This window comes from Triplophysa dalaica, chromosome 19, assembly GCF_015846415.1.
Source record: "Triplophysa dalaica isolate WHDGS20190420 chromosome 19, ASM1584641v1, whole genome shotgun sequence".
Lineage (NCBI taxonomy): Eukaryota > Metazoa > Chordata > Actinopteri > Cypriniformes > Nemacheilidae > Triplophysa > Triplophysa dalaica.
This window is the reverse complement of record NC_079560.1, coordinates 8,553,572-8,580,805: the sequence shown is the minus strand read 5'-3', so window position 1 is coordinate 8,580,805 and position 27,234 is coordinate 8,553,572. Positions and strand designations below refer to the sequence as shown.

General features: G+C 38.6%; 1 protein-coding gene across 8 annotated transcripts in view; it reads right to left on the bottom strand.

The window, feature by feature from the left end:
- gria4b (glutamate receptor, ionotropic, AMPA 4b) overlaps nucleotides 1-26,457 on the bottom strand; it is a 69,895-nt gene extending 43,438 nt beyond the window's left edge. For 6 of the 8 annotated variants that reach the window (XR_008904661.1, XR_008904660.1, XM_056730493.1 and 3 more), the window contains exons 1-2: nucleotides 26,090-26,457; nucleotides 25,108-25,266 (exon numbers count right to left, since the gene is read on the bottom strand). Coding sequence is in view for 6 of the 8 variants with exons in the window: in XM_056730493.1 (XP_056586471.1) it covers nucleotides 25,108-25,266; nucleotides 26,090-26,333 (403 nt within the window). In the remaining 2 variants the exon portion in view is untranslated. Of the gene's footprint in view, nucleotides 1-24,263; nucleotides 24,665-25,107; nucleotides 25,267-26,089 lie in introns of those variants that run through there. The other 2 variants (XM_056730492.1, XM_056730496.1) reach the window with 2 other exon arrangements.
- Between the last annotated feature and the right edge of the window lie 777 nt (nucleotides 26,458-27,234).

The window sequence follows — 27,234 nt, the reverse complement described above, 5'->3', positions numbered from 1 at the left end:
GAACAGCGATAGAATATGACCATTGGCATTACCTGGAACTACGTGTGTAAATCATTCTTCTTCTGTGTCCCATATTCAGAGTTTATGCGCGAGAGCACCCTCGGGCTTTCGGATGTGGCAGCATTTAACCGTAATTCATTGAGAAACTAAGCATAAGAATTGCAAGATATATCGTCCCAGCCCTAGCACCAATACTTAATTTCTCCACCGATACCAATAGCCGATTATTCAGATTGATATCTGCCGATGCCGATTCTTGAAATTAAATTGTAATATTTCTCTAGAGTTTCTGAATGTTATTAATTCATATAATGACTGTTATTGTTGAAGATCAAAATAGTGATGTTTCTTAACATTTTCTATATACAGAGCACAATTGCTCTGCTCATTGCATTATTCTATCCTATTTTGATTGACAGAAATCCACCCCGGATTTACGTCACGACATATAGTCCCCGTTCACGTTTTGCTAGGACTGCCCGCCAAAACTTCACTCTTCTCCCACAAACACTGTAACTCGTGAGCCTCATTCGCAGTAGACAAATCACATCAGACTAGGCTAGCGGATAGGAGGTGATTAGACAGATGAAACGCGGAACGTTTCAGTCAAGAAGTAAGGTTAGAATAACTACCTATTATTATGAAATAATAGTGTTTAGACACCTTCTTTGTACATAAACTTGTTGTTGGACTCTCCATAAACCAAACTAGGACCTTAAAGATCACTAGTTATGTACTCTTTAAACAGTTAATAAACAATAGTTTGAAAATATAGTGTTATTTTATCGAACGATACTGATTATTGGCCGATATGTCGTTGGATCTCTAATTTTAAGTGTACTGCTCCTTTAAGTTTTTTACTTTGCTTTTGTTCAATAGTCCTGTGGTGTGACAAATACACACAGTGTTGTTACACATGAGGGATGTAAAGACGCAAAGGGCCATTCTCTCCTCTGCACAATTTATGGACGTTATTTATTCTGCCCAATGTGAAATTAAACAGGCACAAAAAATGAAGAGGATGTTAGTCTAATGCCTTGAAATTTTAGTCTGGATACACACACACACACACACACACACAAAGACTGAGGAACTTAAGACTCCTCTGAATGTAGACAATGGGTTTTTACAGCATAAACTGTCAGACCTGCTCATCCTCAGAGGTGCATCGCCTCACACACACAAAAAAACTTTCCTACAACACTACACTTTGTGAGAAACATCTCCACATAAAATGTCAGGAAGAAAACAGAGCACTGGTACATATAGAGATACTGCAATAATAAACATTGGATACAAGTAGCAGTACTAAAGATAGTCTGAACATAAATACAATTTGTATTTTGAAGAATTTTCATATTTTACCTTACAATATTGTTTGATGCTCACAGAATATTTTTAAGTAAATGCCCCAAATCACCTTTTTGAGAAACTATACTAAACAAAATGATCCATTATCATTATAAACAGCACTGCATTTTCAAAGGAGACACAGAAAGGTTAAGGCTTTTGTGCCAGAATTCAGATGTAGTGCGTTACTCTTTTAACCTCACACGGGCAGTGTTCCATGTCAGTGCTCCGGGTGAAGAGAACAAATTATACCCGCTATAGTGATTCACACCCTTCCTCCGCCAGCCAATCACTTATGCCTATTCACACGAGTCACAGGTTGTCATTCTTTTAAACCTGTCAATCATACTGCTGTCTGACGCTGCACACTGTCAAGGCCTTATTTTACACAGGCAAAAATGAAATGCGTACATTTTTTTCTTTCAGAGGTCCTACGGGATCACGCCTCCAAACGCCAGTAAATATCATGCATTGAAAACATGATGTAAAGTGAAGGCCTAAAAGTTGAAGAAACGGTTCACCGAAATATGAAAGAAACATCAAACAATTTTACATTAAAATGGGTGTCAACATGGCAAAGCTCCAAAAAGCACACACATCCAGCATTAAAGTAATCCAAATGACTAATCCAAGTAATCCAGATTGGTAAATAAAAATCTCCTGAAATGAAATGATACACTTGTGAGAAAAATAATGAATATCTCAAGCTTATTCAGCGATCGACGAGTCATGTCCATGGCTACATACAGTTTTTACAGTGAGGTAAATTCAAACATGGAAGCATGTGAATCTCGTTGGTTCTTCGTGTTTTGTAACTATTCCTTTAAATTAAAGTTTTAGTTCTTAAAGTTATAACAGAGCAGTTTGCAAATTGAACTGAACAGATCTTGTGATGTAGAAAATAACATGTACCTTTTAGCATCATTTCAATCATTAGATAAACCAACAGCAGGTTCTCTTTAATTATTATTTAATTATGCTTTAATCCAGAATAGCAAAGCAAGATGAATTTTTTCGCTCGTGTCACTAATTCAAATAAATCCGCTATTTTCTATTTCAATCCTCACTAATTACAGTCACGGTAATTACCTCGCAACACAAACAGCACAGCCTGCGATATTGACAAAGCCAGCAAAAAGAGAACAAAGGGATGTGTGGCATTTTTTCGACATTGGCAAAAAGCCACCCTGCTTTCTTGAGCATTTGGGATGAATTTCTGGACTATTTCTGTCCAGTCAACGCAGCATTTTTAAGACTGTTCATGGTTCTTTTTACATATATCTCTATGTGTTATCTTGGTCTCCCCTCTGTCTATTTTCTCTTTTTGTGTTGACCCCCTCTCCCTCTCTCATTCTCTCCTTTTGCCTCTCAAGTTTAAGTAAACACGACGATTCATGTCAGCCCTTGACCTCTTACAGTCTGCAACAATTCAATGGTCCTCTCTGATCTTATCACTGTCAGAGAGAACGTCATAATGGCAGACCCCTGTATATGCAGAGATCCGGCCCTGTCTACCATTGTGTGGATCATTACGGTTCCATTGACACGCAACACCCAACCTACTGATGTACAAACCCACACAAGCACTCAACACAGCCAGTCGCACTTAGCTTGATTAGCACTGCCTGTTCTAATTAGTGCAGGAAGAGAGGCAGCGATACACCTCCTGCCTCAGTTTATCTAGCTCAAATTGTAAACTGTGTAAAGCGTTTACAATCAGGTGCCGAGGATTAGAAAACTGATCCAGATGTTATTTCCTGACAGGTCCTGACTGTTGCTTCACTGTACGAAATGGAACATTTTTGACTGGTTGCATTCTTTCGAAACCGGGATTAAATTGTTACAAGGTTGCATTGTTCTGTTTGCTTCCACATCGCAACATTTCAAAGCAGATCAAAATGTGTCAATACAAGTCGATTGTGAGTAAAATGCCTTCTCATTGGTCATCGGGAACCAATTTACCTGTCAGGATGGCTTTTACGTAACTGTCTAAAACAATCTCGTAACCGTTTTACTATGAGGCTAATTTGTATGAATTCGTACAACCTTATTTGTACATTTTAGTACAATTTGCTTTTGCGTCGGTGTCTTTAGGTTTAGGGGTGGGGTTCAGGGAGGGTAGAGCTTGACTGTTGCTTTTTTCGAACATTATGTTTTTGTGCGAGATTTTTATGTGAGATTTTTTGTGTCAAATGGTACAGATTTTTATAATTAGCCACCTCAATAAATACGTACCAATTCTCATGAGATCAGATTGAGCTGTCTTTACATAAACAGAGAGACAAACATAGACCTTTTTTTTAACACTTAGTATTACTATTGCAAAAGTTGTTATAAAAAAATGCAATAATACCAGGAATTCTATACATCCATTTATATTTATTTTTTTCTTAATTTCTTTACAATTCTTTTCTTTTCTTTCTATTGTCTGTACTAATATGGGTTTAGTGTAAAGCTGCTAGTCAACAATGCAAAAACTATGAAACGCACCATAAAAAGAAATTTGAATCAAAATGAATTCTCGTATAATTCGAGCATAGCACTGTTCCACAGATCGATTAAAGTTATGAGACACTTGCTAAAAACCTTGTCAACCTAAAAAGTAATTTCCAGCCTGATTCGTTGGTTTTTTCGAACGTGCCGAGACCAGCTTGCTTTGGTGATTTCTGACTAATTTGTCATTTTTTGTGCAGATCGCCAACTGTTATGTTCATCTTTCCCGAAACAAATGGAACTTGGAAGAAAATGTGCTAGGTTCCAGAAAAAATGCTTTAAATGCTACAGATGTGAAAACCCCCTTACATTCATCTGTCAATATCTCTATCTAACACCAAATTAATGTAGACCCTCCCTTTAAATTAACTTGTGTTACGTACATGAACACACCGTAGTAAAGGCAGGGTTAAATAATATTAAGGAGACCGCTTTTTCTACATGGGTGTTCACATCATTTTGGCTTTGCAGTACATTTAAAGAACTAGTGTTTCATTTGTCAGCATCACCAGGATTAAATCGAAGTTTATTTTCGAGCTATTCTGGTGTCACTTTCAAGGTCTATTAACTGCACCAAAAACCCGGAGCTTTAGGCTGCTCATTATTATCAGATGATAGAAGCCAAGATGTAAACAGTTCACTTTGTTACCTCCTCTATTCCTCAATCTTTATTTAAAGAAGTGCGCATGAAAAAAAATCGCTCTTTTATTGCAGGCATATCATCAGAGAAATGGATGCATGCCTGTCAGGGACACAACCTTGAGCAATAGTGGATACGGTACATTATGAAAAACACAAATACAATACATTATAAATGGAACCTTGAACACTTGAACCCGTGGCCTTTTTGGGTACCAGCTAACTTCTTATGAAACTTTTTAATACACTTCCATCAGGCCTATTGTACAGTATAAATTTTTTCAAATAATATAAGTGTTTGTACATACTAAGGCCGCGGTGAGACATGCGAAATTTGTTCGGATCGTGTTGCATGGGCGGGAGCTATTCCCCATCTTTTACATTTCTGTACCGAGAGGTTCCGCAGTGATGTTTTGATCTTCTATTGGTCTCACGCGCTCATGTGACCCGTATTCGCAGGTCAGAGTTCACCAAACATGAACTTTGCTATGCAGTGAAATGCAAAATATCTTCGGACGGGTTTTCGTTTATGGTCTGTCGCATACGCATGAATGGAAGTCAATGGAGGGAAAAGTCACGTGTGACCATGGCTTAAGACATCTGTGGAGCATGTTCAGATGGTCGTCGAGCTTCCATTGAGTAGAGCTCCTCTAGGCTCAGCAAAAAGGCAGACTGATTCTCCTTTACAAAAATAAGGTTAGACTTTGCTAAACCAACAGATCCATGGCTGTGTTAACAGAGTCAAGATCAATAATATAAAAAAATATACAAATAATAATTTTCTGCATGCAAACTAATTCTGACTGCAAATGACTAGAGCATCCAGAACCGTGTCATATTGGACCATTCCCACGGACCAAAAAAACTGTCACTGTCCTGACACGAGCCCTTTGGTACCACAAAGACATTAGTCTTACTGTCTGAACTGCCTCCACACCATTTGATCCCAGCCAGTGAGAGAGAACACTGAACGAAGCCTATTGACTGAACATCAGCACTAACACATCATGCCCAGACACAAGAGCGAGAGCCACGTCCCTTGACAGCTCTCTTTCTGATTCACAGGAGCCTTTGTAGAACAATATACACTCCTACATTCATGAGATTAGCACATTAGACGGAGGTATTGTTGAAGATCTTTTTTAATATATTTAAAGCAGACAGTCTCAAAAGCAGAAATCCCCCGTGTTCAGATATAGAGCACAACAAGCTCTTATCTCCAACAGAGTCGGCTGAAAGGTCCCCTCCCCAATTCGATACAATATTCAATGCTCGACTTCATGATGATCTTGAAAAGATATCGAAGAAACAGCAACATTTTGAAAGCGAATACAGTTTAAGCATACATTGTTTGCCTCCATGTTTAAGGTTTAACAATTTCCTTCTTTTTGGAGCCTATTTGTACTCTTTTTACACTAGTTTTACTCTTTAAAATATGGTTAGGCATACTGTAGAAAAACTTGGCTCAATTTGGGTTTGCATTGTTTAACTGTAGTTACCATTAGGGCTGGGCCTTTTCCTCGGGCCCTCCAAAAATGTCCAGCTGACAATTAAACATTACATATTACTTTTTTGTATCATCTATTAAATAATTATCTGTCAAATTAATTACCAAAAATTTTAAAATTATGCATGCAAGGAACTATTAGTATATTACTAGAAAAATTGTTGTCTAAACAGAATATGTCGTTGCCCCCCAGTCCAGCCAGTCTAGTACCAGGCTTGGTAACTATTTCATTTTTATAACTTAATTAAACATAACTGAATATAGTTTAACTATAGTTCATTTTCTTAAAGGACTGGAGAAAGGGGTAGGCTACTGCAAAAAACGATGAACTAGATTAAAAAAAGGAATTAGTAAAAACGTTATTAACTCGAATGAATGCCCTTTGTTAAGCCTATTTGAGTTGTTAACTCATTAAATCTAACATGTCTCTTTTAGCCAAGTTATTTCCATCAAGGCAACTATCAGTTAAGAACACAATAAAATGATTTTTTTTTACCATTCCTTTCGCATACTTGGTTTTATATGACTGCTAATATAAAGTGAACTCGGCAAGCAATGTTTGCCTTGGAGAAAGAGAACATCTTGCAAAGATAAACATTTTATACCGACTTAATATACAAGCCATGATGACATTTACGAAACATAAACAATGCAACATCATAAAAAAGCGCTATACAAATAAATTAGAACTGAACTGAATCAAGTAAAACATGAACACTCAACACTACCACACAATAAGTACCTAACGCTCAACAATAACAACAATTAAAAAATCATTTATCCATGCTGGCAACTTGCACATCCTTAACAAATCAGCAACACTGTTTGATATCAAACTATTTCTAGAGTAATTAAGTGGCTCATGTGACATGAAAATTCTTATGATCCAGAAACACATAGGCCGTTTCTCAATATGCGTTCTTCCGTGGTCTTGTGTCCTTGTGTTCTCGCTCATCGATAGATGTCAAAGTCCTGTTCCGATACTCAAGAACACAAGAACATAGAACGCATGAAAGTACATCGATGTGTTCTCAATATCAAGGATGCATCGTATGCTGCCTTGCGTGCCTACGAAATCTACATGAAGTCCCAGAAGTCACTGTGACGCATCCATCCAACTTTGTTCTTCCGAGGCTGCCTCGGAAGACCGGTCTCCACAAGAACACAAGTCCGTTCTTTGTGATCTTGGACTTGAGCAACGGCCATGGTTTGAAACTCAAATGGTCTCTGCCCTGATTGTTCCTCTCATCATTCAGTTAAACACACTGCATGTGTGTCTAATTAGTTACATGATCTCCACAGGATTTAATTATGTAGCTGCTCTGCTGGAGAAAACACAGATATTTTGCTGTCTGTACCACGGCAGCATAACTAAAACTGATGTGCGGTTTTTAGCCACTGGCATTGTGAGCAGAGACAGGAAAATAAATCAGGTGTGTCTGGAACACCAAATCAGTCCACTGCAATGACCCAATGAGAACAACAACATCCCCGGAAAACATTTTGTTCCACTCTTTTTCCTTTTTTGTTTCAGCAAATATTAAATAAGGATTTTGGCCTTGCAGGTGTGTTTATTTTTGTGTAATGCCCTTTCTGTTACAGTATACGCTTGTGTATGTGTGCGGTCCAAATTTCGAATGTATTATTTTGCTTTTCAATACAAATGATATTATCAGCATAACAATTTAAGGGGTGACGGAAAACCAGGCATGAATTTTAGACTTTGACGCCATTGTGTTTTGTGTGTACCGTGTTGATTTAGGCGCGAGTTTCTTTGTATGCGACTTCCACATTAATATGATTAATTCTATAATGGTTGATTAGGTGTGTGTATGCCCTCCTGCTGATCTTGGCCTTGTGTGCGTTACATGTTCGGGCGAAGCATTTTTGGCAGTGTACACTGCAAAACGCTTCTAAAAGAACAGCTCAGGGCATTTCCTACATGAAACAAAACACAGCCAACAAGAATACTTCCCACTGCACAATGTTTGATAAGAAAATCACACTCGCTTCCCATTGCTTTAAATAATTTAGCAGACGCTTTCATCCGAAGTGACTTACAAACGAAGAAAGCTTAGAAAGTTACAGGCGTCCAGTTTTATTTATGAGTAACTGCAACCATGCTTCAAATCGGCCTGCAAATGGAAGTGATTTATTTAAAGAAAAGTAAACAATCTGTTAAGATTCTAACACCTGTTACCAACTTTGACCCCCAAACCTTATCTGAGATCAAAGTTAATTTTGGACACTAGTCCACGTTACTGAATTTCAGAATTAAACCAGTGCAATTCAAATATTGAAGCCATTTCTTAAAGGCTTTGTTTAGAAAGAATCCACACATCACTTCAGAACTAACAGCAGCTCTAACAAATAAAAAATGAAGATGCAACTAACTCCACAGTCTCTGGAGGCAGCAGTGTAAGACAGAAACTTTATCTAAAGAGACAGTGTGGGCTGGCATGCTGAGATCCTATTCCCTCATGTCACAGCTAAAGACTGAACTGTGTGCTGGTTCTGCATAAAATGCTAGCTTAAAAGACAGCGTGGTCAAGGGCAGCTGTCCCAACTTAACAGACTTCTTTAGGCATCGCAAGCACAATTCTCATGTTGGTAGAATCCAATTCCATGTCCTAGACAGATTTTTTAACAGCTGTTCCTAAAGGTGGGTAGCATACTGTATTCTACATTATCCTGCCTTAGTGCCTTCCACAACATCTTATTTAGGGGAAATTTTAAAACAGAAAATAAGCAATCAGAGGATTCATTGGTACACGCTGCAATCAATATCTTTTCCATCTCCATCTTTGTTCATAACATGAAATTGCAGATTTCTTTATGTACTATCTTTTCAAGTGTTGAAGTCAAACGGACATTACCTCTAAATCCAAACCAACGATCAAATTATAAATAATTATTTTAAGATTAAAACATAAATCAAGGTGAAGACAGTTTGAGCGCATATTTTTAAATGGACTCTGTCAATAACTGATTTTTTTTCATATTTAACCTAAAGTTATGGATTGCATGTATAGTAGTTAACTGTCCTGGAAAGCGAGGGCAGCAAAGATTTTTCATTTTCAGTTGCAGGTTAACTCAATATTACAGTTTTGCAAACTTGATTAAAAATGTATTACATTTATTTATTCTATCAACTATTGTCATATGAGCACCCATATCATGTTGCGACCTTAAATACCAGCTGAATTTTATCAGTCTGACTTCAATCCACATAAACATTAAGTATCTTTCTTGCAATTTTATGTTTCAGACAGAGATGGCGATACAGAGGCAAAAGCGACAAATTGCAGATAAAAACAGATTTTTCAAAAACAGATAATTCTGTATTTCTTTTTTAAAGATCATGTTTTTTATCGTGCATTCCAAGTAATGTCAAACAAATACGCAGCTGGATTCTTTTGATTAAGTAATAATAACTAAAAACATAAACCTAATTTATACGACAAAAACATGATACCAGAATATAAAACATGATTTTTTACATTTTTAAAAACGGTTATGCGTTTTTGCAAATAAACTCTTTTTTTCAGCATGTATTTCAATGCTAATGCGAATAACATCATTTACATTTACGCATTCAGCAGACGCTTTTATCCAAAGCGACTTACATTGCATTAAACTATTTACATTTGTTTCTAAGTATGTGCAATCCCTGGGATTGAACCCATGACCTTGGCGTTGATCACGCCATGCTCTAACCACGGAGCCATTAGCTACATAATAAAGTTATCTGCATTGTAATCCATGATTGTACATCAGTCACAAGTCGCATCCAGTTTTAATGTTCTAACTCACTTATTAGTGACTTTCCACTCTCCTTACGATGCTACTCATACAAAGGTCTAGCGAATGCAAATTAGCTTGGTTTTCACACCAGCCCAGCCCCTAGTCTCTCTGACTTCCTATGTCCAGCAGTGGCAGTGCTGCGCAAAATGGCCCTGGATACAAAGGGACTCCAATGAGTCGAAGCCTCTATAAATCTTTATCAGGGCCAGACAGAGCACCTGTGACCTCATTATGGACTGTAACGAGCATTATCGACACCGCTTGGGTCCGGAATTTATCTCTCTCTGTACCGCTGGTCTAAGCTCATAAACACACACAACGCCAGGGCTTTACAAAGACCAGAGAATATAAGTCAGTCTTTACTGGAAGTCCAGTGAGCCAGTAAAGCACTGTGTCAAACCTTAACTGGGTGACGACTATTCACGGGTCCAGCACTGAAAGACCAGCCCTGCTGTTGCTTATTCTTTTGTCTGGGACTAATGATAAAAAACCATTTATCCCATTGGCCTTTTCCCTTTAGAAACTGTGCAAGCAGGTCTAAAAATAAACATTGATTGCAAGAAGCATGGCGACACTCCAGCCAGTCTGAAATGGAAGAAACGGGAGGGTGCGCGCATCTCCACGTCCCTCTTAGTTTCAAGCTCGGTTTTATTCCAAGAGGGAAAAGGTTGTTTATAAGTTTGGATGAGAATTAAGATAATAGTCATTCGGAGATCTGATACCCAGTGATTGTCTTTGTCTTAACACCTCCACCCTCAGGCTTGTGAGAGGTGACCAAATCAACCCATTCGTTTTCTGCTGCCTCTTCATCCCCGACTGGACGACATCATCACCATGGAAACACTCTATACACCTCTAAAAGAAGGGCTTTTTGTACCTGTAATTGCCTTGCATGTGTGTGAGCTGTAGCACACGCAAACATGGCTTCACACTTACACCCTCACTTTCTCTCTCTTACACACTCGCAACACTGTCTAAATAAAGAAAATCTTTTCCTTGCCATGCGTCACTCTTTTACAGGTCTAATCTGTGTAACACAAGCTGCTGCTGAGTTTGAATAATTGAGAAAAGCAAAAAAATAAGACATAATTTATTTAAATCAACCAGAAAAGCTAAAGTAACGGCGAAACATAAAGGTCTGCAGTTAGTAGCGTGATGTAAAAATGACATAATAAATACACATCTTATTTGTGTTGCTGATAGATGTCATTTAAAACAAAACATTGCAATATGGCAGGAAATCACACCTTCCCCTATAAAATTGAAACAAATTGTTCTCACTGTGGTTTAAGGTCAAGGCGTACAAACGGGTGAACGACTGTGAGTCATATAGCAATCTGTCATTCGTCCCACAGGTCGAGCCATTTTGTACAAATGTGTATCGGGGAGGCTTCTGATTGACAGCTCTTTCTTAGAGGAAGAATAGAACGGCATACTGAAATAGAAAGATGCTCTATGATGACTTCACTGTGTTGAGTAACAAGATGCGTCATGAGAATTGAAACTCAAAGCAAACCTTTAAGAGGCAAATTTAATTTAATGTATATTTTTGAATGCATATTTTTCATAAAGTATGATTACTGTAGGTAACAGAAGCGTTTTGCTGTAACATGCAAGTTGAATAGACAAATTAAGAAACCACACGTTGAGTCCAAAGTGTAAAACCATTTTTACAGTTTGTATGTATTTGGTATATATTATAGACGGTGAATTAAAATTCAAACTCCCTAATCTAGACAAGTAGTGAGTGCAAAGGCGACTGTTGAAGTTCATTAAAAAAACATACAATTAATTCTCTTGTATTTATCATCAATAACCGCTTTATAATATCGCTATATTGTAAATCTAAGAGGAAAAATTCTCAAGCACAAACTATTATCTGACAACACATGCCGTATAAATGAATTTATTTAATGACTCATCAACCAAAATAATAAAACTTAATTTTATCGACATCTGCAGAAAACAACAGTCCTGCCCTTGGGTATTCAGTTTATTCAGCAAAACTCTGAATATTTTTTAATAACCTTACATTTGTAAGGTCAGCTAATCATTTTACAATTTTCCAGCTTGCCAAATATTACACAGTTTGCATCAGGGAATTTTCTGTAAGCGATCCACTGACATCCACAATTGTTCTTCATAATAAACATATCCAAATAACACCCTCACGTGCAAACCGGTGTCCGGGCACAAATCTAAGCATGTCTCCGTGTTCGGCCATTCACTCTGTAGCCGGGGCCTCCCGTGTAATTGGAAAGCACCCATCTCTACACGGCCTGGCGCTCTGCCTACAGCCCATATAATTGAAAGTGTGCTGTGCGTTGTAAGTCCAGCATGGCTGTGTAACACAGGCCTCTCGCATTACTGTTTTTCTGTTCTTCTGCCTGTGCCATAATGACAAAGCGCTGTGGACCCGGTGCGTGCAGAGGCCATTCCTCCTCCCTGTGATATGTGGACTCATAAACTCAGCAGGCTAGAGTCGTATATATCCATCTACTGTATGTGCACAGATTACATGTTTGTGTATGAAGCTATAGTGGGCCATCATAACACTGTACATGTTAATTAGACCATAAAAGCAAAGGCTGACAAAGTGGTCGCAATTAAGGTTGTCAATTTATGGTGTTCATTTAATTAATAGGATCACATTTACTAGCCTACCAATCGTTGTGTACATTGCTTAATAAGGTATTTTACAATCATTGGTGCAATTACATCACCACTAAAAATAAGTCTGTCTCAGCTACTACAGGGACACTTAAAGCTGCTAACCTTTGCCTCTGTATGGTCATGTCTCGTTGAAAAATAAATTACAAGTTACTTGCTCAGTGTCATTTACGTGGATTCAAGTCAATTGACGTCAAAACTGACAGCAAAAATCACAAAGCATTATTATAAAACATACAGATTGCAGCTTTAAGTCATATTCTAAATACACAACTAGTACAGTAAGAAAAAATCTGCACTTCTCAAATTCATCTTTATCGATGAATTACACAAGACAACACAATCTCAAAACAATTAGCAACTATTCTACTAGGTGGATAATTTGTTTGATCTCATTTACACATTTTAATACGATTTGCTTTCACGCCAGCGACTGTTAAGTTTAGAAACTTATAATTTAACCAAACTTATCTTGAGATTGTCCATGTGCAATTCACATCATACAAACTTCTACAAACTGTTGACCTCATAAAATATTTACGAATTCCCGTCAGTTCAGGCTGGATTAATTGCACTTAACTTGATTAATTAATTACCATACCGTGCAATTAATTATATTACAATTTGTAAAAAACAGTGGCACAGAGACCAGGGGTCAAAGTTTAGACACCAGGGTCTATATTTATTACAGTGTCTCTATTTACTGGCTAGATTTAGTGAGCAAAGGACGCTTGGGATAAAGGCACGCCACTGAGGAAGTCCAGTCAGTCATTTACCATATTGTGACATAAAACCAAAGACAGTTGCCGTTCATCAATGTAGTGCAATGATTTAGATGTGCAATTTGTAGGATCTTCAAAGCAACAAACAACAAAAAGCAAATGAAAATATTGCTCAATACCATAATTAACTGCACTGACCCCAGAATGGATTATGACAGAATGTGCAAGAGACATCAGAAGAAACAAATAATGCTTTATAAGAAGAAACACAGATGATGTCATCATATATAATCAAGTTATATTTAGGAGTGTCTGTGCTGCATTATAGCAGTGTTCAGATGTCATTACTGTGCAGAACAGACACCTGGTTGGGTAGAGGATACAGCAAAATTAAACTTTTCCCCTAATATATTATCTGCAAACTTTAACCTCAGGCTACCTAGGGTTGGCGCAAAGGAGCGAATTAAATTATGTGGTATTTATCGTCCAATATCTGGTTATGGTAAGATTGTCCATATCTCTTACCGCACCCACCTGTCCTATGATAAAAGGATATATTTTTTTAAAGAAATTACCCACATTGATAATCTATTTACAATAAATGCTGGGTCTTTAACTCTTAAGGCCATTGCCATTGAGTCAGAAATTTCCGTACTTTTAAAAAATAAATACGACCTCTCGTTGTATTTCGATATACTCAGATATATTCGTATGTCACAAAAAATTGGGACTGGGTAAAATGTTCTGCTTTTTTCACTTCAGTAGCAAGAATTTTGTGAGCCGTTTTGACAATTCAGAGATACCGTACAAACAAGCGCCAAATACAAAAAGACCTTCAGTTTCTGCCAATGAAAAATCTATATTAGTCTTTTAATTTCCTAACAACTATCTGATCTAATTCAACAATTAGTAATTACAAAACTCCAACAGAATGATTAACAAAGGGTCATGCTTGGCTGATTCTGGATCAGTTTGATTGGTACAGTAGTGCTATAAATTTGTGAGTGTTGAATGCTTGGCGACCTGATCAACCCTCATTCCTTAAACACACCCCGTTTCTGTTCAAATGAGACTGGTCTGGTGATCACATTATAACTTCAACAAGCAGAGAGAATATTAAAGTTGGTGGCAGGTGGCTTTCTCTTCACCTGACCCTATTATCATGGCTTCACCTTACTGCTACATTTATTATCCTTTCTGTTGTAATTTGGTCATAATCTGAATGAATTTAATTTACATTTTATGTTTTGTCCTCATCTTGTGGGCCCATGTGAATAAGCACAGCGTGAGTTAACTTTGGTAAGCCTTATAATTACTCCAGAGTTTGTTTTTACTGTTTTAAGGCCTTGATCAATACAATCAAAGCTTTGCTAACAGACAACTTGAAGGATGGCCTCAGATCATTCGATTTTAATATCCTTTGTTTGACTCTAGATCAATCAACCCTGTTTGGCAGATCAAGCTGTTTCACATTCAAGAGTATTCTGTAGAGATCGAGTAAAACGGCACCATGAATTTGGTACTTTTATTCAACACCTTTTGAAGTGAAAAGTTAAGGAATGACGCATACTCAGGAAGCAGTGAGCAACAAAAACTTCAGTCTGATCTGTAAACGCTGAACATCACTAGGAGCGTTGCGAAGCTCGATCTCTCTGCATCCTTTTTGCTCCGTCTTTTTCAATTAAAGGATTCATATTATGCAATGACCTTTTTGTGCATTCCTCTTTTAAATTACCGTTTCATTGCATTTTCCTCTCTAATTTAAGTGAAGAGAGAAAGATAGAAACGATGCTGCCAGGGGCCAAGAAAGGAAACTAACAATGAGAGACTGGGGCAGGACATCAGAGATGCTTTTAGTCTAACTACGTTCCAAGCAGACTAATTAATGGTGAGCAACAAAGTTCACACAAATCCTCCCCCCATATACACCTTACATATTATGAGTGTGAAGGGAAAGAGTAGTTATGTAACCATATGAACAAGGTGAGATAAAAAAGGTTTAAAGTACAAAATAATACACTGCTTTCTAATAAAAACGGAGAAAAGCAAATGGTCATAACTAAGCAAACTATAGATAAGCAAAGTACCAGTTGAATATATAATTGGAATACCTTAAACTGTCATAATTGGTGGTTGAATATCCTTATGAAACTACTAATTGTTTTTAAGGAAAGATGAACATAACTTTAAAGAGATAACTATACACGTAATTGCGTAAAATATTTCAATGTCAGATCTATTTTTTTCTGAAATGCGCGAGAACCAATGAGAATGTTCATCTATAGGGGTTGAACGACCTTAGATTTTTTCAAGTCAACTACTATGTGATAAAAGTCGCGTCGATGTTGACTAGTCGATGAGATCATTAATAAATAAAGTAAAATCGAGGGAATGAATGTTTTGAAACGGGATTTGAAGGGTGTTGGCAGTAAGACACTCGTGTGTGTGCATGCAATCTTGGGGAGAATGGCGGAACTCCTGCAACATAGCCACTAAATATATAGTATCCAAATACAAATAAACTGTTGTTCATCTATTGCACAAGTAAAAACAACAACTAAAATAAAATAAAACAATTTAAAGCCCGAGGTCGGTGGTAGTGGGGCTAGTATGCAGAAAAAGAGCAGCAGGTGGATCTCTCCAACGTTACTTCAGATCTGAAGCGTGTGTACAGACCAAACTTGAACTTCCAACAAGTCAACTGAAAGTGTCATGTGCACTAATAGATGAAACAACAGAAAATTTTTAGAGTTTGTTTGTGACAGACTTTGACTTTAGAACAACGTCAATATATTTATTAGCCTACTGCAGCAGATGCTTTATTATAGCGGACTTACAAAAGCAGCACAGTGACACAGCAGCCAATATAAGAAACGTTTTTATTTATTCTTTAATGTTTTATTTAATGGGGAAAAAGTACCAAAATAGCCTATAATATTAAAAGGTCTTTGTGTAGAAGCACACCCCACTGAAATCTATGTAAACGTTAGGCTTTACCTGCCAGCATTTGCAGCTTCAAATCAAATCGTGAATGTTGCGGATGAAAACAGGACACATTGTGAATTATGTGTGTGGAAGGAGGACAAGATCACATATATTATTGCCGGGAGTGTGACAGAATACCGCTGAAGCGGATGGGAATAACATCCGTCCCGCGCGGAGCTCTCAGGCAACAGCTTCTTCTTAAAGTTAGGCAACTTCTTTCCTGTTGCCCAGTGATAAGAGCATGGCGTCAACAACACCAAGGTCGTGGGTTCGATCCGAGGGGATTGCCCATACTTAGAAACAATAATGTATAGGATAATGCAATGTAAGTTGCTTTGGATAAAAGCGTCTGCCAAATGCATATATGTAAATGTGTCAAAATCACATGACCCGCGACTAGTCGGCGTCAAGAGTCGACATCAGAGCATTAATATCAACTATTTCGTTTAACCCCTAAACTTATACACGTATAAAGTCTAACTAGACCCATATTGTCTAAACACACTTAAAATAACTCACAAATGTATAGTTTTGCTTCAGAAGAAAGTGACTAACACCTGGAGTCCTGTGGATTACTTTTATGATGGATAAACTTTTACAAATTACGATGCAATAGAAGAGTTTTTGTCTAAATGGTTCCATAAAGAACCTTTAACATCTGAAGAACCTTTATGTTTCACAAAAGGTTATTTTAGATTAAAGAACCATCTATTTCTTACTTTTTTATAAAGAATCTTTGACTGAAAGGTTCTTTGTGGAACCAAAAATGATTCTTCTGTTATTATCACTGTAAAGAACCTTTATTTTTAAGAGTCAGTGGCGTAGCGTCTGGTTGCAAATGGGCCGGGGGATTTGAGGCCAGCATCCAAGTTTTATTAATGACCGTCCAATACTGTAGAATATAACTAGATTACTGATCTCAGATCTGGTCTAGCTATTGACATTTGTGAATGGGTCCTACCCTAGAAAAAAACAGGTGTTTAATAATAAAGTGTATGGTGAGGTTATGGGTAGTAGGGAGATTAATTGGCATCCATTCAATAATTTTGCTAAATATAATCATTTACACTCTTTAATTTTTGTGTAACGCATAATGTACTTTGTTTCCCTTGATGTGTCGAAACGGAATGAAGTTTTATTTATATGAACTCTGAATGAGCTCAACAATGTCAATCTGATTGAGGAGGCCAAACAAATGGAAGGCAAGGATTACTGTCCAATCAAATGAAGAAGGGGCACACACACAAAGCGTTAGAAGAAGAACATTTGGCACTATATGAAACTGTTAGAGGCTAAAGTCCAGAGAGATCATAACCATAAATGTCCTTCTAGAGTGAAAATGTCCTCCCCTCTGCTTGTAAATAAAGAAATGTGGCTCACGGCTTGTGACAAATCTTTAACAAAAAATAATCCAATACATTCAATAAGCAGTATGGTAACGTGGGACAGAAAACTGAATCGTCAAAAATCATCAAGAAATTTGTTGGCAAAGTAACAAACTGACAATCACAGTAACCAGAAAATTGTATATGCATTTATTGGAAGAAAAATGACGAGCTGAAAATCACATTTTCTTTCTTGGCTTTCCCCTTTTTAATTATTTTGTCTAGCATCTGAGAAATGTTAATTTGTTAGATTAGAAAGCATTTACTTCCTATCACCAAAGACAGAAAATATGTGTCTATAAGATTATAACTCCTCTCATTCTCCAGCATGGTTATGGAAGTCCAAATTCACCACCACACCAAAAATTATATGAGAGACAAACATTAAGTAAAGTCAAAAGATAAATGGACACTTGAGTCTGGCTGAAGTGTATAAACCAAAGTTTGAAAAGTACGAGAACCACTGATCAAGATTTCAATCTCATTACAAAACCCTTGAATATATTAGATTGTTTAAAACTTACATTGTAGCACCTTCTTGACTGTTTGTCGGCATTACCGAAGAAGAATGAAAATATTAGAATTCCATACAGATAGCAGAGATATATAGGAACAATATATGACCAATGCCTGAAACAATAAACCTGCCTAGTCCTGTAGTCTAGGCCATTCCTCACCATCAGACATTTATTCACATTTTTTCATGTGTCAGCTCTTTGTTGCATTACCCATCCTTCCAAACATAGCTTTCATTCGGCTTTCTACACCCCTGCATCAGTCTTGATCTCGTGCAGAGATAGATGACTGGCTTCTATCAAGATTGGGGCATACAGTGCTGATACAGTATAAGGTTTGTGCTATGGGCCACAATAGATCAAGCGACATCAGACAAGTGATAAATAAAACAACAACCAAAAAATGTCATGCTGTTACTTAATGGACTTGCCGTGCATGTATCTCATTAGCTTCTTTATCAAGGAATATGATTTAAACAATTACAAAGACTCTGCATAAATCTTTTTTATCATAAAGCAGGACAATAACTGAGAATATCAACACAAACATTCCAAATATGCCAGAATAGGTCAAGCTTTGAAGAATTTATTTGGGTCAGATTCAGTAAACAGTTTCACCTAAAAAACAAACATCTGAGATCATATCATGTGTATTTCTATGTAAATGAGACTCATTATAGATGTGCTCCCTTTACAAATCTTATGGCTATTTTCCTGTCACAATTAACGTTGTGTATTCGTTTGTGTACATTTTTCATTGAGCCTGTGGTAGCAGTTCATCAAATGACAATTAAAAGATGGAGAAGAACGATAGAACTGTGCACCTTCAGCATTTTAAAGTGCCGATTCAGGTGTCTGGTTCAAAGAAATGGAGAGATGCTGTGAAGTCCCAGCAGCGTAGTCTGCATCATTCACCACAACTTAACACACAGAATAAAACACTTTAGCAATTCAATTTAGAAATTAAGCAGACTTTGTTACCTGATTTGCATAATTATTTTAGTAAATCACATGCTAAGATGTAAACATCACATGCAAATGCACAATTCATTCTCAGTGTTTTAAATTCTATTTGCGTTCCTTTAATACCATTGTTGTTGCCTTTAATGCTGTCATTGTCAACCATTGCAAAACATACTCAATCACTACAACATTCTCGATTGCGTTGTGGACATTACCTCCTCAGACATGACTCTACCAATCTAAATGCATCTTATTTAATTCTCCTAAGCTTTCTAGCATACTGCAATCTAATTGTAAATGCCTTTCCTCCCATCCAGTTTATCCCCAACACACATTCGCATGCAAGGGGACCTTGTGTCCGCATTCCCCCTGTAGCGGCAGTCTGATCTGCTGTCATAAATGATGAAAGGAGACTGACAAAGCACTGGACCTGCCAAAGGACAGCTGACGGGCAGCCACCGTCCCCAAGCATCAACCCTCCCGCCTGTCTGTTGCCCTTGTGCATGGGTCGAAGGTGATCCATCATTTCAGTCCTGCCATGTTTCTGAAGCACAGCTTGAAGGACGGAGGAAGATGCCATAGGTAAGAATCCCATTGGGAGAGAAAGGGACTTTGAAAAAGTTCAGAGGGTTTGGAATCTATCGGATCTACCTGGCCCCGGCGGAGACAGCTGCTCAGTGAAGCAAAAGCTTTGAGGCTAGTACAAAGACTCTAATCTGTGGAGATACTTGGGTTGGTACAAACACAGAGACCGCTGAAAAGAATTCATGGAAAATAACTGGACTCGACAAACACGCCGGCTAAAAAGATGTCTCAAGAATGCTTGGGGGACATGGAAGGATTTTTTAATCATGGGGGAAAATTGAGTTTTGTTAAAAGCAACTGCTCTGTGAGGACAGACTGTCGGGGAAATGGCCCACTGGTATAACATGTGAAGACATACATTTTTGAGTATGAGCGTCTTGGTATTTTTTCATATCTGTACGCAGAAGCATCATGGAGTAAAGTGGATTTTTAATGGATTTTGAAAAAGAAATGTATTTATATTTTTTAATTAGGTTACATGGTTATTGTAAACATAAAAAAATGTCTAAAACGCCATGGCAGAAATCACCATTTCCATTTGGTCAGACCAATCTGCAGTTCATTTGCTTTGACAACTGAAAATTTATTTACCTAGCCTCATTTCATTAGAAACATTTACACACACATAACACAAAAGCTAGATGAAAATGTCAAAGCGCTTATTATCATAAAAAGAAAATACATTTAGTTGCAGTTTGCAATTTTGCTTGGTTTTTTAAAAATGCACTACTACATCTAGGTCTAAATGCAGCTTCCCTGCAAAAACTGTTTATCTACAGTAAAAAAGAATCACTTGAAGTAGTTAAAATCTTTTTTTATCTGTCATATTATATTTTTCCCTAACGTACATTCTTGGCCAGAGCTGTCGCTGATGCCCACTCAAAAATGTGAACAAAGCCCCTGTCTGCCTTTGAGGACACTCTTGTGTATTCTCTGCATTGTCTGGCCATATTAATCTCATGAAACTTTCCAATGGTATGCACACACACAACATCCTCTCCAACTTCCCCAATAGCCCAAACAGCCTCCTCCCGAGCCCACCAAAGTTAGGGGAATCGAACCCATCCCAAAAATCATCCCAGGATACTCCGAGAGCCCGCCGCTCGAGACGCTCAATCAGGAAGTGAATCCCGACCACTTAAATGGAGTTCAGAGCCGTGCCTCCAGGGGAGAGGAGAGGGAAAAAGCTCAGCGGAATGCAAACAGACCAAGCAATACACAAGCATGTTTATTAAGGGTACTTTAAACAGAAGAGCTTTCGGTGTACACCCATCAATCTGATCACAGGGTTTGGTAAGGCTGGTGTGAACGTGGTTTTCCCAATCCGCGTGCGGAACAGCAAACCGCACCTGAGTGTGTTTAAGAAGGTACTGTATGTATGTTTAAGGGTAGACGCTCAACTGGGCACAAGACGTAACAGTAGGTGAACAAAGTGGTTGCTAGTATTTTAGGTTATATGTTTACCACACAGCCATTTTGCCGTCTGGATCCAAAACAGAAGAAAGATGTAGAAGAAAGATCTGGAGGGGCAGGGCAGGGCAAAAAGACCAGCCAAAAACGTTTATGTTCACTCTCACATCATCACTCGGATAAAGCTCTGAATACACTCTAAAAGATATTTTCAAACAACGCCACGGACAAATATGTGCTAAGTCTACCTCACGACGCAGGTTTCAATTATAGACAAATTGTTGTCAATACAGATATCAGTCTGTCAATAAACAGAGAATTGGAGCTGATATGAAAGCGGAGCTCACAGTCAGCCATTTTCACAGCTCTCCATCAAACAACTTGAGATCACTAGAGGCTTTCACCCCCCTTTCCACTCGCACTGCAGATGGCTGCAGGAAACAACTATTGATTCGGGAATTACAGCGAGACTTGCAAACATCAGACCCACGCATTAATCAGCAAGTTGGAGGAAAGACAGACAGAGTTACCATGTTAAAACATGAGAAAGATACAAGATACCGAGAGAAGAGAGACAGAGGATGGATTTAGTCCTCACAGAGGGATCCAATCTGCAAAAACAGTCCCCATAAGCCCTCGGACATTTACGTCATTTCTTGGCTTCTTGCTCCGTTTTCTTTTTTTCAAGGGTAGCCAAACCCCATGCAAGAGAAACCTTTCTCATGACAGAGACACGGGAACGTCTATGTGGCACGTAATCTTCTCTGTGGCACAACAGATGAAGCGCAAAGACTGTCCCAGACTCATATGGGCCTTACTGAAAGGTTCATACATTTAAAAAACAGATGGAGTGGAACAAAGGCGCTGCAGAAGAAATGATTTTTCACACTGCTTCCACACAGCTACTCCCATGATGCTCTCTAACAATCTGCTATACGGCACTCCGTCTGCAATCTTTGTTATATCACAATAAATAAGCATGTCTAGAGGAATTTAAAGATGACGTGTTCATCTTCCAATGTTTGGTCAAACTGTCAATGTTATTTGGTGCTGAAATGGCACAGTTCAATATCAAAAAGCCCAAATGTCACGTCACCCAGATGCAGCACTTGCGATGTTCACTCATGTGGTGCCGCGAGTAAATAGGTTGAGCATAGCTCAGTGGGGAGGGGCATATGCCCATGTGGCGATGGTATCGCGCACACTGATATGACAGTAGGAAGCGAACTCGTCTCGCCTATGACTGAATTACAATAAAAACAGGCTTGTATCACCGCAACTCCGCTGAGCCTACATGCACACCACTGAGAAGCTGAAATCGTGCCCGACAAGGAGAGAATCCCCTTGCCCCGCTGTCCTAGAGGTCACACAAATCCCTACCACGCAGAATTACCCCCCACCCTTCCCGAAACACACGCACACATTCATCATTCTCCGCTTAGTTTAACCATCGACTGTTAGAAATAACACTGCAGAGCTGGAAGGGAAAAAGGCAGAGGGATCATTGAAAGAGAATATATTCTGTCCTCCACTCATCCCCCCGTGGCAAGAAAAGGCTCCCCAGTGAGAAATAAAAAGCCCTCGTGTGCAGCAAACTGCAGTTGGCGCCGCACACAGAGGAAGGAGGGACAGACTGAGGTGATGCTGAGTATGTGGCACACCGCATCAGTCTGACTACTACACAAGCAGTCATCCGGGGCTGCCGCTCCTCCGCTGTGATTTACGCCGCTCTCAAAATGGCGAGTGACGGACTGGGCGATTAATCTGTTTAACCGAAACCGATTGTTCATACACAGTTATAGCAGAATTTATCAGGCTGGCTCGAATTACCACGATGACACTGCGTGCATCTAATCTGACGAGAAGGTTAAATGGGCTATAAAAATTTAGAACCAATTAATTATTATCGTTCAAGGAGCCGTCTGTGTCTTTGAGTGTGGAGGACACGAGATGTTGTGACACAGGATGAGGACTAAGAACGTGTGAAGGGATACGGTAGTGTGACAGGGCTGGGATGAAGCATGGCGTGTGTGAAAACAGACATGTCATTTTTATTTATTATTTAGATTAATGTAACTTTAATAATGTGAGCACTGGGTGTGACTTAAACAAGACATCCTAATGGTTCATATTTGCTTTCTTAACTGGTCTGATTTCTTTATATTACCTTTCAGATCCTCTTAAACATTCACATCGCTGTTTTGGCAGGCTAATGAAAACTCTTAACCAGCCAAATAGCTTTTTTGTTACCTCTTTTTTATTTTGCTATGTAAAGATTTGCCCAGATTACCATATAGAGACTACAGTAAACAAGGAAAACTATACTTTAAAGGCAATTGAGGATATGTCTGATTATAGGCAAATTTCCTTGGTACCATATTTTCCAACTTTCACCCTGCCTGCCAGTGAGCACAAATGCCTATACAAAAAAACTGCTTGGATTGCTTCTCTTCATCACAAAGGAGATAAAAAGAAATTACGGATTTTGTGGTTGGAGCAGAGCATCGAAGATTACGTGAATAAAATGGCAAGAGAAGCAAACACAATACAGCAGGAGGGGGAAGCAGAGACACCCAGGCAAAAATGTGGATCAGAGGAGAGCAGTGACTGTGCCCCTGACCCTACGGCAGAAAAGCAGAGCATGATGGGAAATGAAACAAAAATGTTGAAAAAGTATGGTGGCCTTAATATGACATCATCACAGCTTCAAGCATATGGACCTGCTTCCTTAAACTGCCTCCACCAAACACTACCCTTCCCAGTGCTGTATTCTGGCCATGAACCCTAAACATTGCCCACACCTATAATTCCAGAAAATGTATTAAACAAACTTTCAAAGTCCTAGTCTTTAAAATCCACACGCAAATACAAATTATGCAATGCCAGCACAATTTGTATGTCAGCACATGAAACATTCAAACACAGGGAAAATGTCTGACTGTGGGCGCTGGGGGAGGGGAACATACACACAAATACATACAATGTCAAAAGGTCCAGTATGTTTACCTAGCCTGCCTGTATTCACATCTATCAAACATCGATGTTGGTTGGATAGGGACCAGGCAGCCCTTGTCACAATGTAGAAGACGCTCTTTATTGCCTCTAGTTAATGTAGCAAGCACTCATATTAACATCAGTGAATAGAAATACACAAAATGATTAATAGTTTGGACAAAATGAAATGTAAATATATCATAACGCATATTCATAATGCACCAAATGTAAATTTACTCACCCTTATGCCATTCCATGTGAAGGCCTATATGACTCTATATGTACTATATGAGCCTAAATGTTCCAAAAAGCAAATGCATCCTTTATAAAAGTAATCCACGTGACTTTATAAGAATGCAATAAATGTTTGTCTAAAGCGAAACGAAGGGTTTGTGTATGAAAAATGTTAAACTTAACTATAAACATTCGCTTGAGGGCACGTGCATCTTTGGTTGCACAGGGGGCGCACTGGTCGTCGGCATTAAAACGTTTCAGAAAACGCGGTGTTGGTATGAGTTTGTGTTTACGACGTCGCTGCAGCCTCCATCTCCTGTGTACTCTAGTTCAAATAGATAAGCGTGGCAAAAACCTGAATCTCCGTTAAATTTAAGAATGGGGTTTGATTGTTCTTCCGGCGTTTTTGTGAACATTTCTTTTCGTTTACGTCAGTTCGACTGCGCTTTACATTAAGCTTACGTCACGTGAGACGCAGCGTGAGCTTGAATTTCTAGCATGACCGGAAGCGAATGTAAATAGTTTTTAAAAACTTTGAAATGTGAATATTTTTCTTAAGAAAAACCAATCGTTTCGTCTCAAAAGACATTCGTTCAACATTGAAGATCACTTTTTTGCTGGATGTATGTGCTTCGAGGTTCAACATTTTGACTGTCATTTCTTATACTAAAGAAAGCGTGCACATCTGGGAAGGGATGAGGTGAGTAGGCTTATTTTATGAATTTTCTTTTTTGGAGGAACTACTCGTATTGACATCTGAAATGATGTATCAATAAAAGCTCAATACAGAAACAAAACCCGTCAACAGGGACTCTATCCCCTACTAATGTCCGGTAAGCAGTCCAACTCACAAGCATTGGTCACGGCGAAGCTGTTGGCCGTCTCAATGTTGTCCACATGGGGTACCAGGTTGAAGGGGGCCTCCGATGCATTGGGGCTTGTGTTGTGAAGAAAAATAGCCAAGCGAAAGGCAGTGTACTCCTGATCTGTGTTCCTGATGAACAGCCCGCCTGCAGGAAAGAGTGAGACAGATAAGACGGATAGATAAACGTTTTGCACCAAAGACGACTAATGGAAAACAGCTTGGTTAAGTAGACTGATTTAATACAATTAAATATGTGCCTACAGAATAAATTCATGGAAGAGATGTTTAAAATCCAAGATCAGATGAGTAAAGTGAACACTTCTGAAATTTCACAGGCGAATAACTCCATTGCGTACATGTATGCAATATCTCTGAATTGTTGTTATGAAGGAGTTTTATTGCACAACCTTTATACTGTAAACGTAACATATTTTCGGTCATGGAAGTGGATCAAATGAATCTCGGCTACTGATAAGCGCTTGATGCAGTATTGGAATAAATTAAGGCACTTTCCTCTGACGAGACAGAGCGCAAACGGATGAATTGACATAAAAGTCGCTTCCTGACTATACGAATGGAAGATTTCGATGTTACGAAACATCAATTGGTTAAAAACAAACTTTAATCGTATTTGTGTCCTTTTTCGAAATATGACATCTGAGAACAACATCCCGTTCCGTGAAAGGCACTGCAGTGGTGCCGTTACACTACCAGAGCGCGGCACATTGATATGGGTGACTAGGCTACTGATAACAACCAAAAAAGTATCTAACAAACTATTTAACCAAAAATATCGTTTGTATGCATTAAATAACATATACCTCCAGCCGCATTATTTGCGCACCGATATTTCGTAGTTGATCCCTATGCAGACAGTGACATTTTGTCATTCATTTGACAGTGGGGGGGAAACCGTTTTAGCTATTTAACGTGAAGCTTGCGTCTTTGTGAAGCATCGCCGTACTTACCGATTTGAACGCTGCTCGGAAAAGCACCCATAGTGAGTCCCAAAACGCAAGAGAATAGCAGTAAAAGCTGATTACAAGAAATCCTCATTTTGTTAGTTAAAAATTGTGAGAGACATTGAGGATGACGCCAGTTGGGTAAAGGGCAGAAAGGAGAAACGATGTTAGAAATCCATTCTTGCCGGGGTTTTTCCCTGCAGTGGCACGAACCCTGGTGCGACTCCGTCCGGCGGTAGATGGTCCACATGCAAGATGGGGGGAGCGCGACAGCGGTGGGCTGTGTCTACAAATACACACTTATCACACATGCGCCTTTTCTCTACCCTTGCGCGCACTCGTCCTGGCTGTATTTCGTGTGTTCTTTCTCTTTGAATGCCTCATTCCAAGCAAGTAAGTGCACCTCATCAGCCAAGTGAAACCAAAAGGGGACCACTCTTTCGTTTAGACTATCTCATTTGCTACAAAAGATAAGAACGCTAAGCTTTTGAAATGAGAGACTTGGTGCCTTTTACGCGTGTGGTGCAGGCAGTGGAATAATACGTGGCGTTTTAACGCCAGATGTCCAGTGGTGATATAAGGGTCATTCATGTTTAGGCAATTGGTGTCCTTCATTTTGCTCAAGTTCAAATTAGCGTGCACAAACGAAATTAAAAATAAAGGTTATATTAATCATGATCATTTATATACGCGACGGCAGACTTTGAGCCAGCACGATTCCAGAGACGTTTAACATTTTTAATATTTTATGAATTACCTGTGACTTTTCATTTTCTGGTCTTTAACTCAGATTTATTCAGTCCCATAAATCACAATTCATAAATTACATTGTTCATAAATCACATTTTCCATCTCAACTCTTCCATCTCCCCGAAACGTCAGTGAACAATCTAATCTTTAAGATTTAAGAAAAACCTTCTGTAAAACGTATGGGTTGAGATCTCGTTTTGTACACAACACACTATATCGATCTTACTGTTGTCAATAAGCTGTTAATACAAAAGGCTTTATTTTATGTTTATGCAGGGTTCCCTCTCTTATAGTCTACAATGGCTTTAAAGAAGTAAATACCCACAAACGTGACTTTTAATGGTCGTTAGCACACTTTCGTTCTCCCTCGGATAATGACCAAAGCATTTAGACAGATTTAA